The 15,598-nt window shown below is 39.5% G+C and overlaps 1 protein-coding gene across 1 annotated transcript in view; it reads right to left on the bottom strand.

Moving 5' to 3' along the window:
• Positions 1–15,598, bottom strand: part of CLNK (cytokine dependent hematopoietic cell linker) — a 230,304-nt gene that overhangs the window by 22,966 nt on the left and 191,740 nt on the right. Inside the window, exons 9-14 of the mRNA XM_065405737.1 lie at positions 9,776–9,804; positions 9,233–9,252; positions 7,944–8,072; positions 5,476–5,503; positions 2,351–2,369; positions 1,085–1,154 (exon numbers count right to left, since the gene is read on the bottom strand). Coding sequence (XP_065261809.1) covers positions 1,085–1,154; positions 2,351–2,369; positions 5,476–5,503; positions 7,944–8,072; positions 9,233–9,252; positions 9,776–9,804 — 295 coding nt within the window. The remainder of the gene's footprint in view (positions 1–1,084; positions 1,155–2,350; positions 2,370–5,475; positions 5,504–7,943; positions 8,073–9,232; positions 9,253–9,775; positions 9,805–15,598) is intronic.

Below are 15,598 nucleotides of genomic sequence, written 5' to 3'. Positions count from 1 at the left end.
AGCCGGCCTTAAGGGTGGGCAACGTGTGCAACCGCCCAGGGTGCCATGGTCAGGGGGGCAACTTGGTCAAGAGAGTGTTGCTGGATGGTGCCTTGGCAGTCACTAGGAAGTTGATGGTGGTGATGGGTGGCTGTCATGCCCCCACACTATCAGCAGTTACCAGTCACCAGTGTGTATTCACTGCTTGGAAGACTCCTTAGTTGAATAAAGCCTGGTCTTTGCTAGTATCTGTGAAATCTATGGGCTGGTTCCAATGCAATGGGAGTTTTTCTATTGACTTCAGTTGGCATTGGATCAGGACCTGTATGTCGCTGACATTCTTTAATTTGAAAGGACCTTGCCTGAATAATTGCAAATTACAGGACCGCTGGTTCCATAAACCAAGAATCTAGTCACAAACAATTAGGGGCTATGTTCTGCCGCACTTACTCATACTTTGTAATACCTTCCTCCTCAAGAAGTTAAAAAGAAAAATAGGATCTGTTTTGTGACCCATTAACAGTTGGTCAGTACAAAATGCAAGTACGGTATCTTTCGAAGGACAAAAGTTAAATCATTATATACTTCAAATTTCCCTACCCTGCCTTTTTATGTTTCAAAAATAACTGAGAAAGGGGGTGTGAGTGGTATTCAAAGAGAGGTTGAAAAGGCTTATGGGGTTAGAATGGGGAAAAGACAGAAAAATTATAACAGATCTATATAACAGTGACTGGTCTAGAGAAGTCCAAAAAGATGTTCCTTATTATTAAGAAGAACAAGGGACCTCCCAATGAAAGGAACAGGGAACAAAATACAAAGAATATACAAGAAAATTTCTTCTTTATGTAATATATGGAACTCACTGCCATAAGATATTATTGAAGCACTGAATGCAGTAAGACTATAAATAGGAAGAGCATCTGTAGTTACAACAGCTTGAATGAAATTACAATGACCATCTGTCATGTTTCAGGGTATAATTACTGAATGGTATTAGAAAGTAATCATGCCTCCGTGGTATGGTACTGCACAGTTTTTCAGGTGCAGGGGTTTTGATTTCTTCTGAAGCATCTAGTACAAGCTCATGTGATTCCTATATTCCTACCTGGATGCAGGATGATATTTTGGTTTTTGCTGTCTTGTTTGGAAAGCTAATTCAACTTCCCTGCTGATATCTGGAATTTCATAAATAAGAACATATTATTCCTTCTCACATGTAAATTGCACAGCACTAAGTACAAATAAGAATGCACCTAATCACAGTAATGAAAGGAAGGAAATTAATCTATATTCATGCATACTACAAAGTGATTCAGTAAAAAAGCTAATGGGCCAAATTCATCCCTGACATAAATGGGCTAAACTATTGTCATCAATGGGAATAATTTATTCCAGGGCTGAATGGCATATAGTTTACAAGGTAACATCATAAGCTTTCCTGATACCAAACATCGAGTGATGTAAAGGTAAGTAATGCAGAATGCTCCCGAGAAGAATACAAAATATCATTCTCTCCCTTTAACAGATGGGTGGAATTAATCCTCATGTTAATGGGACCAAAGCTGTTGTTTGATTAAGTCAATGAGAATTATGCCATTGACCTCAAAGGGAACAGAATCAGGCCCCCCAAAAAGTAAGGAACTCTGTCATATGGAGGAATAAATTGCAGGGAACGAACAATGTATCTTCTTGTTACTTTGAAGTATTTATGCTTTTCAGGTAGGAATTTCAAAGCCCCCTAAATGAGAGGGGCACCCAAATCCATTAGAATTCAATACAAGTTGGACACTTGGGGGCAAACTTTTAAAGGTATATAGGGGCCTAGAGAGACAGACCGTTAGTGTGATTATTAAAAACCTAACTCCCACTGAATCAATGGAAATTAGCTGCCTAGTCGCTTCTGTAAATCTCACTATGTGTGCCCATCTACATCTTTAGGCATCTAAATGTCTTTGAAAATCTGGCCGGTGGCTCCCCTTCAGAAATCCAAGCCGTAAATTAGATTTGACATGAGAGATAAGTGTGATACTGTTGTTACACAGAAAGATTTTGTTAGTTCCATTTTAGAGTCCTTCTCCAAATAAGCTTTCCATCACTATGCAGATATTCTAAACCTCTCTCTTCTCAGTAGTTGTATACATGAAGTTTAATACTCTACTTTTATGCATCCTCCACTATGAAATTTTGGCCATCACTTTCATTCTAAAAGTAGTAATGGGAATATAAGACCAGACCCTCGGCTGCTGTAGACCAGCACTGAACTCAAAAGATGACACCAATTTACCCTATCTGAAGATTTGGCCCAGAATATGTTGCTCTTACAATAAGAAGGAAAACACAGGGAATCTGCAATATACAGTTAAGTACTAACCTCTTCCTTTTCCAAGTGCCTATATAGAATGATAAAATAGATAGTGAATATTGGAAGCTTTCAGTGACAATAATATACTATTTTTTATATTTGTTTGCTCCACCTGCTTGTTACCACAGTACAGATATGATTTAGCATACCTCACTTGGGCCAAATATAATACTTGGTGAGTCAGATGCATGCAGCTACATTAGAGACACACCAACCATGAATTTGGTCCAATGATCTTTATTCAGTGAAGTGATTGGGGGAATTTTGCCATTTCTTGACTGAGAGCAAGATAAGGAGTAATATCTCAAATCATCCTCAGTGGGCAGTGATCCAAAGTCCATTGAAATAACTGGGAGTCTTCTCATTGACTTCAATAGAGCTGGATTAGGCCCTTAGTATTAGTAACTAGTAGAATTTACCCTCTATATATATCTTATGTGATGAACTACATACTCATAGATTCATTGATTACAAGGTCACAAAGGACAATTGTGATCATCTAGTCTGATCTCCTGCATAACAAAGGCCATAGAACTTCCCTGGATTCCTGTTTGAACTAGAGCAGATCTTAGAAAATCATGATTTAAAAATTGGCATGATGGCTGTATCCATATATGGATATGAATGTATATATATATATAAATGACAGGTTTACTTTGATATAAACACAAGCTAAATTTTGATCTTAATTCCACTGACATCACTGAACTTTGAATTTATATAGTGGTATAACTAAAAGCATAGTTTGTCCCGGTAATGAGCTCACTGAAACAGTGGATCAAATTCTGCTCACAGTAACAACATTACAACCTTTACGAAGTCAGTCATGTTGCACCTGTGTAACTGAGAGTAGCACTTAGCCAGGTGTTTCCATAATTAATCTTCCGTTAAATCAAGCACTGAAATAGAATGCCTATAAGTAAAATTGGATTTTTCTTTTGAGCCTACCTCACTGATAGCACAATTATCTTTCTGCAGTGGTATTATATTTCATTCAAAATGTATTGTATGAACAGTATTGACCAGGACATACTATGGTACAAAAATTGAAACAATAATTACTATAATAAACATAATGGATCAAATTCATCCCTGGAGTAATTCCATTGAAGTCAGTTCAATTGCATTGAAGTCAGTAACATAAATTAATAGTAAAGAAAAGATAAAACACTCTACAATCAGTATACACCTTGCACTTTGAATCTTAATTAAAAATTACTTCCTAACTACATTTTCTCATTGCTCGTAAATGAATAAGGGTTTATAATCACACTATCGGTGCCATAGGGGCTATATTAATACAGTGTAATCTAATTTGAAATCTCTTCTTTTCATATTGTGCGACACTCAACATTTGTCCTGAAAATCTGGGCTTGTCTTCATGTACAGCACTACAGTTTCCACCAGTGCAGCTGTGTCACTGTAGTGGTTAGTGAAGATGCTACTTCACTGTTGGTGTTGTTAATCCACCTCCCCAAGAGGCGGTAGCTATGTTGATAGGAGAAGCTCTCCCGTTGACATAGCGCTGTCTACACTGGGAGTTAGGTCAGTATAACTAAGTTGCTTAGGGGTATAGATTTTTCACACCCCCGAGTGACATATTTATATAGATCTGTAGTGTAGACTTGGCCTCTGCTTTTTAAACTTACATATGAGTATTTTTGCAACAATATTAGTGTGGCTGTCAAGGGTGCAAGTAGAGTAGGTTAATTACTGGAATGTATTCCCATTTGTTGTTAAGAATATATTCATTACTAATTTCTGTAATAAGTCAAAATATCAAAGAAAAGCCAGAGCAAAAAATATTAACATCTTTTTCTTTCTTGCCAACATGTCAGTTCTGAATGTTAGACATCAGTAAACTGCTGTAATAAGTAACTGTATTGTAACCTGTTTTGTAATAATTCAGCAAATGTGGAGTCCATAAAAATATATTAGCTACTTTTAAAAATTAATCCTATAGATAATTGAGGTTGGGTGAACTCCGTATGGATAACATAAAAAATGATCATTTTCCCCCAAGGTGATCTTTCTGGAAGTTTATTATTATTTATGTATTTATCTCATCTGCTCACCCTCTTGTGTACAGGTAGTAGAGGATGAAATAGCAAAACCCTAGACAGAGGATATTCTCAAGGTATTTTTGCCTTGGTTGGAACTAGAAAATTTCAGTTCTCTTCCCACAATTTGTATTCTTGATAATTTCTAGCCCAATTTCTACCTCAAATTATTATAAAAAGTTTATGGTTGAACAATCAAGCCTTCAAATTACGTCATTCTTATCTGAGACGTTTAATAAGGAAGTTTATTTGACGAATGGGATAGTGGGGAAATCCAAGACAGATGTCATTCTTTGGCAATGGGCACTGTTAGTACATCAGAGTAGCAGCAAACATCCAAAGTCCGCAAACACTCATGGCATGGCAGTATGGGCTGCAATTGTCCCTCATTTCCCCATTTTAAAAAAGACCATTATCACACAGGTATCAGGTTTGCCAGTCATAGGATAACTGAACATTTTGAAGAATAAACACCATAAAATACATTAAAGAAAAATCCTATAAAATGTAATATTATAGAAATGTAATAGTATAATATAGAAATTACTGTAAAAACCTATATGATTTAGTAGAGAATAATAACTTTTCTGTATGGATTTGAACCATCCATAGAATTTTATAGAATTGTAGATATTATGTTTTTTATTAAATTCTATAGGATGGTTAAAAAACCCCACAACTATAGAGAAGTTATTACTTATTACTGATTTTTATAACATTTATTAATGCAATTTCCTATTATTTCAAGCTCCATTATCCTTGTGTTTTCAGTTTTCTGTCTTTCGGAATATATGTCGAACAAGGGCACAATTTATATTTTTCTGAAATAAAATTACTAATTTTATGTGTATGTACTGCTGAACCTTCATAGACCTCTACAGCAGTTTTCATTTATGAGACACATTTTTATCTAAATGCTCAGGAAGATAACTTTAAACCATGTGTACAAATCTCATTTAAGCAAGTAATTTTACACTGATCTGTCATTGACAGAGCAGTGGCTTTAAGACTACTACTACATTTTGTCTTTATTTATTTTCTATGTTGATAATGTATACAAAGATTACTACTTACTTCATTTAACTCCTTAACAGATAGGTGTCTAGAAAAGAAAGAAATAGATGCAAAACATTTCATTATTGTAAAATAAAAATTCCGAGTACTTAAATACTTTGATATTATCAAAGTAAAATTAATCGCCCATGGTATGGTAAGGAGTTTATTACTGCTATATAAATTAAGAAGCTGGTTATTTTCCACATAAATTCATTGGAAAAAAAAGTTATGGTTTTCCATAAAAACTGTAGCATAAATGGAATTAATCATGGTAAATGAAACGTCCTTTTGAGATGTTTATATTTTGGGAGCACGTATGTGCATGTGGTGGTGGAGATCTGTATACTTATGAGATTTCTTCTAAACAGTTTTCTCACCCTATCAAAAAACATCACTAACTTTTATTTCAACTATAAATTTATGTTCCCTAAAGAATGAAAATAATTTAAAACATGAAATGCTCAAGATAGGTGGAATGAATGGAGTAGGAGAAGAGATAGAGGCCATGTCTACACTATTGGTAGATTGGCGCTGCTGCAATCGATGCAGTGGGTGTCGATTTAGCAGGTCTAATGAAGACCCGCTAAATCGATGGCAGAGCGCTCTCCGGTTGACTCTGGTACTCCAGCGAAATGAGACGAGTAAGGTAAGTCGACGGGAGAGCATCTCCTGTTGACGCAGCGCAGTGTAGACACCACGGTAAGTCAACCTAAGCTACGTTGACTAACTTAGGTTGACTCCCGCAGAAGGGGAACCCAAGATACAAACAAGTACAGAGAAGTGGACAACAGTCATCAAGGCCCTGATTCAGCAAAGCAATTAACTCCTATTGAAGTCAATGTCCTAGTGAAGTGCTTTGCTGAATAGAAATGGATTTATGCATGAGCTTAAAGTTCCGCCTTTTGGCTCTTTGTTCCAGAGCTACAGCTGGTGCAAAATGGAATAGCTTCTTTTGACGTCAGTGGATGATGTACCTGCCGAAGAGGTGACCTGTCATGTATAGGTGGGAGGGGGAGTGGCTCTACAAGCTTTCTTATATGAAATAAATAAAAGTTAATGTACTAGTTGGACTAGGTGCAAAAACTGAATTGATTTCCTACCCTTTTGTCACTGAAGAGCTTAAATCTGTTTTTGATTACATATGAAATTTTTTTGATGGACAAAGCCTAAGTCCCATTTTAAAAACAGATTTATGGCCAGATTTTTGAAGGTATTTATGCACCTAAAGATGCAGATAAGTGCCTCGTAGAATTTTCCAAAGCATCTAGCTGCCTAACTCCCATTAAAATCACCTAGACATATAGGTACCATTTAGAAAAAGACAAGCATGTTCTTAAGTTCATTTTTATGAAGCAAAGCACTTAAGTATTAACGTGAGGCACATGATTAAGTTCCATTGATTTTAAGCTTAAGTATTTTGTTGAAAAGGGATGGACTGCTGGGTAGGGGCCATGGTGCCTTTGTAAAATGAGTTGGCACTCTGTGTTCCCTTGAAACTAAACATAATTGGCACTATTATTGGAAGGTTCAGCGGTATGGTGACCATATTTCTCAAAGAGAAAATGGGACACCCACAGCCGCTTGCCTAAGCCCCCCCGCACCCATGAGGGTGTTGCCTGTCGCTGGAACCCTGCACCCCTCCCCCACAGGAAGCTGTTGCCTATCACTGGAACCCTGCAGGGGCCCCCTCAGGAGGCTTTTGCCCCAGCGGCTGGAACCCTGCTGTCCCGCGCATGCTGGAATGCTGCCTCCTCCCAGCTCTGCCTCTTCCCTGCACGGCCTGGCATCTCCGCTCGCCTTCCCCCCTTCCCCAACACGTTCCTCCGTACTGTACACCACTTTTTTGACAAAAGTGGACATTTGTCCCATTTGCTCTTGCCAACTGACCAAGTCAGCAAGAGCAAATGGGACAAATGCCTCCTTTTGAAGAAAAAAAAGTCAGGACAGGGCTTAAAAAGGGGACTGTCCCAGCCAAAACAGGGTATATGGTCACCCTATTCAGCAGGACTGCCAAGAACTGACTGGAAATGTGACTGAACTACTCTCTACACAGTAGGATCCTTGGGGCAGGGATTGTGTTTTTCTCTCTTTCTCTTTGCTTGCATACCACTATGTCCACCATCTATTCTAAACAAATACAATTATTTTACTTAGAGATGGCTGGACATTTTCAAAATTTCAGTGAAAGAAGTGGGACAAAATTTTCACAAGAATTTTCATGAAAATTCCACCCATTTTTCTAATTGGCTCTATTACTTTGCTTTAGTGTTAGTATCAGATTAAGCTAATACAAGCTACTCATATATAAAATTAATTCATGGCTGTTAAAGAAGTGGCATTTTCTTAAATGCAGTCAGGGGTCCAGATTTCATATTTTGATCTATTTCAAACTTTCAGGGCTTTCTTACACAATGTATCTGAGACGCAAAAAATTGTCCTTGGCAAGGTGAACAGAAAATAAAATAAACATGCTTGGTAACCATTACCTGGTGTTCTTTGCTGACATTGGAAAGGTGTGAGCCTGACTAAATATGTTCCTTGTGTGAGACAGCTGGCTGCTTCTCTCTGGTTCTGGGGGAAGTGGCTGATATTTCTTTGGAAGTGTCTTAAGAGGCCTAAAGTCAAAAATGGAATTTGAAGAACTATTAGGATGTAAAGAGGACACAAAACAGTCTAGTAATTGCAGGTTGCACATGTAGAGCACTGGAATTTTATTAGGAGTATCTCTTATTATATATTTGGACAATGCTTAGCTCAGTAGGGCCCTGATTTTAGGCAGGACCTCTAGATGCAATACTACCATTACATGCACAGGACACAGTACAGGGACTAGCACAATGAGGTCCCAGTCCATGATGAAGGATCCTCAACACTACCACAGCACAAACAATAACAAATATACTAATATTTAAACAGCGTTGAATACTGAAATCACTACATTTCTACAACTCTGAGTTTGCCAGTATATACATTTACTGTAGTATTTGTTGTATTCCCTATATTTAATTTAGGGAATATTATGAATACTGCAGCAATACTAATGGTTTGCAAAGCTATTTACAATTTTAATGGCATTCACTATATGTGTAGTAAAATTAGCTTGGCTGTCCTTTCAAAAGTATATTTTATTTATGATGACTGTTAATCTACAAAAGGACCAACAAGGGAAAATAATTGATTTTGTATAACAAGATAAAAAAATTGCTTTATATTAGCAGAGTAGAGCCCAATCCATTTCTCATGAAAGTAAATGACAAAATTCCCATTGAAGTTCCACAAGAGCAGGATTGAGGTCTGTAGTATCTGAAGCAAATTAATATAAGGAAAATGTTAACAGGCATTAAAATGTAATATTGTTCTATCGAACAGAACCCTGGGGCTTCATCCAGCAATCATGGAAGTCAATAGGAATCTTTCCATTGAGTTCAGTGGGAGCTGGATCAGACCCCAGGTTTCCTGACTAGGGGCCTTATACGTCTCACATTCAAGTCAATGGCAAATGTCCCATTGATTTCAGTGATGCAGGACTGGGCCCTAGGTACAAAGCTTCTGAGTTTAATCCTTTGTTCTGCCTAGCACCCAACTTAGTTTTAGAATGTAGGAATGTCCCAATAGTACTAATTAGACGATAACCTGTAAATTCACTTTCAAACATCTTATTGACATGACTAATTGGGGTGGGCTTGTGCACTAGTTTTCTTATCATGATTCTACTTAACCATCCCCCCAAAAGCTATTTAGGAAATGCATGCATGTTCTATCTTAGCACACTTACCTTGGAGGGGGCAAAGGGTTCTGAAAGAGAGAGGAAACATAAGCACATGGAACTCTTTTTTTATTTACAAGAGGAGGCTGGAAACTGAAGAATGTTTAGGCTTCACAAGCACAAAACTCTTTAAGCCTTTATTTCTGCATAACACACAGACATATCTAGCTATGACAAAGGGCCTGATTTTTAAAAAGACTTCCAACTCAGCTTCCATTTTTTGTGAGCACAAATAAGTGAACCTGCTGTTAATTGCAAGGACTAATGCTATGGTGTCAGACATAGTTCAAGCACATGACTAGATGTCTGTGGGCATGATTTGCAGGTGCAGTTGGATCTACAAGGGCATGGTTTACAGGTGCAGCAATCAGACTTCCAGGTTCAGAAATCTAAAAAGCAACATTTGTGGGTATAATTATTTGGGGTGCACAAAGTGGTGCCTGCAAAAATGGACCCTACTTTTCAAAATCAAGCCCCTAATATTGTTAATATTTTTTCAATAAAAAAAAGACTTGCAATGAAATTGTCATTAATGAGAGAAATTATCCTTACCTGTGATCCAATTACTTTTTCTTTTTCTCCTAAATATAGAGATGATTAAAATAAATGTTAATAGAGTGCTGCCCATGTACTTAAGAAATAAGCCTATAGTTTGTTTGTTCAACACTATGAGCAAGAGATAGGAGCTAGATTGTGTCTTTAGACACAATCCTGAAGCTGTAAAATGCATAATTACAGGAATACCCCTTGAAGGCACTTAGAACCACCCCGCTAAAGTACAGTTCCCACCCTTGCTCCAGGAGCTTAATAATTTGTTGCTGACCTACATCAACAGCAAACGACAATATTCCTAGTCCTGTCCCTGTATTCCAAGTTTGAGGGAGTAAGTAGGGGGCACAGCACCCCAGACCCAAGCTCTAGGTAATGCACAGAGATGTAAGGGGTGGCTCTTACTCCCTTTGTGGGCATAATGTCAAATTCACAATCTAACAGAAGGCTGGAATAGCAATTGCTGGGGACTGCCCAGTAGTCTCACAGTCTGGCCCCTGGATGAGGATGGATTGCACACACCAGCTGCTTTGCACTTGACATTCACAGACCCCAACAGGGCCACCCAGAGGATTTAGGGGGCCTGGGGCAAAGCAATTTTGGGGGCCCCTTCTATAAAAAAAAGTTGCAATACTATAGAATACTATATTCTCGTGAGGGCCCCTGCGGGGCCTGGGGCCTGAGGCAAATTGCCCCACTTGCCCCCCCCTCTGGGCGGCCCTGGACCCCAAATCCTGAGGGTGGAATGGATTTCATTCTTTCTCCTTTGCATTGCACTTTTTGGGTAGCAAAGGATTATAGATGCACACTTCTGAATGGATTTCCCATTCTCAATCATTTATGTTTATCTCCATATAAGATGAGAATTAGTCTGACCAGTCGTCGTACAGGAGCAAACATAGGTAATTGCCATGACAATAACAAAAGCTGGGACATTATTCCTCTTTATGTTTGGGTCCAGACCAATTCTCTCTAACATCACTCACAAACAGCTGTTTATTATATGTGCTAACTAAGGAACAGTTATGGTTAAGAAGAGGAAAAAACTTTATTTTTGTCATCTCACATTTTCAGTTGCAGAAGTAATAGCACATATAAAATTGGGTCATTTTTTTCACAAAAGTTGGTGTGACACTGGGACTGAAATTTGATTTAACTACACAGCCGTTATATAAAATATTTGGCATTGATATTGACATTTCTCAAACAGTTCATAGATTATATTTTTGTTATAGTTATCAAGTTGTCCTGCATTCATTTTGTTTTGCTAATTTACATGTTAATTCTGACTTTTCCATAAGACTCTGTTACCATAGTGAACGTACTTGCTGACTTCTGTAAATAAAACTATGAAGTTAAATCCTGTTTTCATTATTAGTTTTTTGCATGTAATATTACTGATTACATTTTCTTCATTCTTTAATCAAGTATTCTTCAAGCATTTAAATCACTGTATTTTACTCTTGCTGTTGTAGTTTATCTGCTTTTTAAAAATAAACCTCTACTTTGTCTCCATAAAGTTCCATGAACCAACAACATAACTAAACAAAAATGAAACATAATAGATGTTAACTTATCCTGCAAGCAGTGAACCGTAACAGATTATTCTGAACTGAAGTAATTATAGCTTAAATATTTAACAGTTCTAAAATGAAACTGGCAAAGGAATTTTGCAAGTTTGTTTGTGCAGATAAATCCCTTATGCCATCTTGTGGTTCACTGGTTTAATAGCATCAAGCAGGAATATGAATGTTGAGAAGATAGTTTCTATAGCTGTGCAGTTACTATTGTTAATTAAAAATAATAATGAAGAGTCCGATATAGGCTCCATAAGTTTAGAAAGTGCTTTACAAATATGTGTTAAGACACCTGCTCTAGCCCCAATCAGTCCACCCTAGCCTTATTTTGTGTCATCATCTCATATCTCATGGAAGCATCAGCTAAATACATAACCTTTTTTTTTGCAAATCTGGGTTAAAATTTTCAAAGTGCTTAAGAGACTTAGGACCCTAAATATCATGGAATTTAGGCTAAGGGGGGGGGGGGGTCATATTTTTAACAGTAAGTTCCTAAAGATGCAGATAGGAACCTGGGGGATTTTCAAAAATGCCTGTACCCACAAAGCCTGGGCTAGGTTCCTAGGCTCCCTATACAATGAATAGAGAGAAATAGGTGCCTTAGAATTCACAAAAGCCATCATGCTAGGTGGGGAGCTGCCTAAAGTAGCCAATGGAGATGATGCCAATAAGAGGGGTATATGCTAAGCCCTGCCCCACTCTCAGAGATATGCCTCCAAGTCCAGATTGCAGGAAGGTGCCTATCTATGCTAGAGATCCACTACTGGGAACCCCCATCCCAGAGTCAGGTGGCTTAGGTGCTTATCTCCACACAAAATGGCCAGAGGAGGAGTCCATCTTAAGCTTTTAGCCCAGTCCTACCTCCCAGGAGTGTGCACTAACCATTGAGATATAGGATAATCTGATGTGGGTTACCCTCAGTCTCTCCTGGTGAAGCTGTTCCACTTTGGATAAATACTTAAAGAGTCATTCAAGCAGGGGGACTGGATCTTGGGTCATCTGCCTCCCAGGTGGGTTCCTTATCCGCCAGGCTACAGAGTCAGTCTTGCTTGCTTGCTCTTTAGCTGCCTCCTCCCCCCAGGACTCTTTCATAGTTCAATCCACAGTGGACCAACTTCAACATGAGAGTTTGCAGGTGATCCACATCTGACTGTCCAGAATGTTCCACAGCTCAGTGGTTAGAACACTCTTCTAAGAGATGGGAGGCCCCGTTCAAATTCCTTCTACTCATCAGACAAAGGGGGGAAATGAAATCTGTCTCTCCCACATCCAAGGGGAGAGTGCACTAACCACCAGGGAAAAGTTATAAGGTGGGCACCATCAACTCCTCCTCCAGCCAGACTGTGGCTACACAGTGGCTCTGCAGTCCCTCTACTGTCAGTTGGAGAGAGGATTCCTTTTAGTCACCAGCCTTTGGAGAACTCCCCCCATGCTTGGCCTCTTTAAGGAAACTGGTGGGACCAAATGCACCCCGTACTCACACCCTACATGCTACTGTAATAATCTTTGTACAAAATACATCTTGTGAGGTGTCATTTGAAAACTAATATCTCACTGGTCAATAATATCCTGGTAAAATGTGCGTAACATTATATGTGGAGTTATGAAGATAAGCTGAAATCATCACTGAAGTGTGTTTGCCAGACAGGTCTGGGGAGTAGGTAAACCTGTTTCTCAAAAACAAAGGACAAGCTGATGTCCAGCGAGGTGTCATCAAAGCCTATGGGCCATCACCCAACAAGTTGCTATCTTTGGTAAGGAAAGGGGGCAAGGACAAACAGATCTGCATCTTAGCAAACAACTTATATAATCATTGAATCATTGGACTGGAAGGGACCTTGAAAGGTCTACTAGTCCAGTCCCCTGCACTCTGGCAGGACTCAGTATTACCTAGACCATCCCTGATAGGTGTTTGTCTAATCTGCTCTTAAAAATCTCCAGTGAGGGAGTTTCCACAACCTCCCTAGGCAATTTATTCCAGTGCTTAACTACCCTGACAGTTAGGAAATTTTTCCGAATGGCCAACCTAAACCTCCCTTGCTGCAATTTAAGCTCATTGCTTCTTGTCCTATCCTCAGAGGTTAAGGAGAACAATTTTTCTCCATTCTCCTTGTAACAACCTTTGATGTATTTGAAAACTGTTATCATGTCCCCTCTCAGACGTCTCTTCTCCAGACTAAACAAGCCCAATTTTTTCAATCTTCCCTCATAGGTCATGTTTTCTAGACCTTTAATCGTTTTTGTTGCTCTTCTCTGGCCTTTCTCCAGTTTGTCCACATCTTTCCTGAAATGTGGTGCCCAGAACTGGACACAATACTCCAATTGAGGCCCAATCAGCGTGAAATAGAGCGGAAGAATTACTACTTGTGTCTTGCTTACAACACTCCTGCTAATACATCCCAGAATGATGTTTGCTTTTTTGCAAGTGTTATATTGTTGATTCATATTTAGCTTGTGATCCATTATGAACCACAGATTCCTTTCTGCAGTACTCCTTCCTAGGCAGTCATTTCCCATTTTGTATGTGTGCAACTGATTGTTCCTTCCTAAGTGGATACTTTGTATTTGTCCTTATTGAATTTCATCCTATTTACTTCAGACCATTTCTCCAGTTTGTCCAGATCATTTTGAATTTTAATTCTATCATCCAAAGCACTTGTAACCCCTCCCAGCTTGGTATCATCTGCAAACTTTATAAGTGTATTCTCTATGCCATTATCCAAATCAGGGGTTCTCAACCTTTTTCTTTTTGAGGCCCCCTCAATAAGCTATAAAAACTCCATAGCCTACCTGTTCCACAACAACTGTTTTTCTGCATATAAAAGCCAGGGCCAGTGTTAGGGGGGAGAAAACAGGGTAGTTGCCTGGGGCCTCACGCCACAGGGGGCCCCCACGAAGCTACGTTGCTCAGGCTTCGGCTTCAACCCTGAGTGATGAGGTTCAGGGCCCTGGGCTTCGGTGGGGCTTCGGCTTTCTGCCCTGAGCCCCAGTGAGTCTAATGCTGGCCCTATTTGGCGGACCCCCTGAAGCTTGCATGCGGCCTCCCAGGGGGTGCAGGACCCTTGGTCGAGAACCACTGATCTAAATCATCGATGAAGATATTGAACAGAACCGGACCCAGAACTGATCCCTGTGGGACCCCACTTGATATGCCCTTCCAGGTTGACTATGACCCACTGATAACTACTCTCTGGGAATGGTTTTCCAACCAGTTATGTACCCAGCATAGGGTAGCTCCATCTAGGTTGTATTTTCCTACTTTGTTTATGACAGGGTCATGCAAGACAGTATCAAAAGTCTTACTAAAGTCAAGATATACCACATTGACTGCTTCCCCCTATCCACAAGGCTTGTTATACTGTCAAAGAAAGCTATTAGGTTGGTTTTACATGATTTGTTCTTGACAAATCCATGCTGACTGTTTATTATCACCTTATTATCTTCTAGGTGTTTGCAAATTGTTTGCTTAATTATTTGTTCCATTATCTTTCTGGGTACTGAAGTTCAGCTGACTGGTCTGTAATTCCCCGGGTTGTTTTCTTTTCCCTTTTTATAGATTGGCACTACATTTGTCCTTTTCCAGTCCTCTGGAATCTCTTCCGTCTTCCAAGACTTTTAGAAGATAATTGCTAATAGCTCAGATATCTCATCAGTCAGGTCTTTGAGTATTCTAGAATGTATTTCATCAGGCCCTGCTGACTTGAAGATATCTAAGCCTGCTGTCCTCGCTGTGTGGCATAGTACTAGGAATTTGCTTTGGCCTCCTCGTAGGTGGGGAGCTCCTCGCCCTTGTGCTGAGGCTGGTAGAGCCGATGTACGTTATTCTCCAGGTAAACGTGGTCACAGTGATGCTCCTGGCCCTGGGGCTCCTGCCGTGTGAACTGCTGGACTTGAACTGCTGGCTCTCTTCTTGGGTGAGACTCTCCAGTGAGGAGCGAGGGCTGCCCATGCTCCCACCTCCAGGCAGCGCCTGCTGCTGAATAGCCAGCAGCATGCAGTTCTTGGTGAGGTTCCCGTATCTCAGCTGCTCCTGGATGAGCCAGTGCAGGCTTAGAACAACGCTTCCTCAGCTCTCGTCCCCTAACGCCCCTACTCTACTTGCACTACATTGATGACATCTTCATCATCTGGACCCATGGAAAAGAAGCCCTTGAGGAATTCTATCATGATTTCAACAATTTCCACCCCACCATCAACCTCAGCCTGGACCAGTCCACACAAGAGATCCACTTCCTGGACATGAGAGTAC

Source organism: Emys orbicularis, chromosome 5 (assembly GCF_028017835.1).
Source record: "Emys orbicularis isolate rEmyOrb1 chromosome 5, rEmyOrb1.hap1, whole genome shotgun sequence".
NCBI classification, from domain to species: Eukaryota; Metazoa; Chordata; order Testudines; family Emydidae; genus Emys; species Emys orbicularis.
The sequence above is the reverse complement of the archived record's forward strand: the minus strand, read 5'-3'. Positions and strand labels throughout refer to the sequence as shown.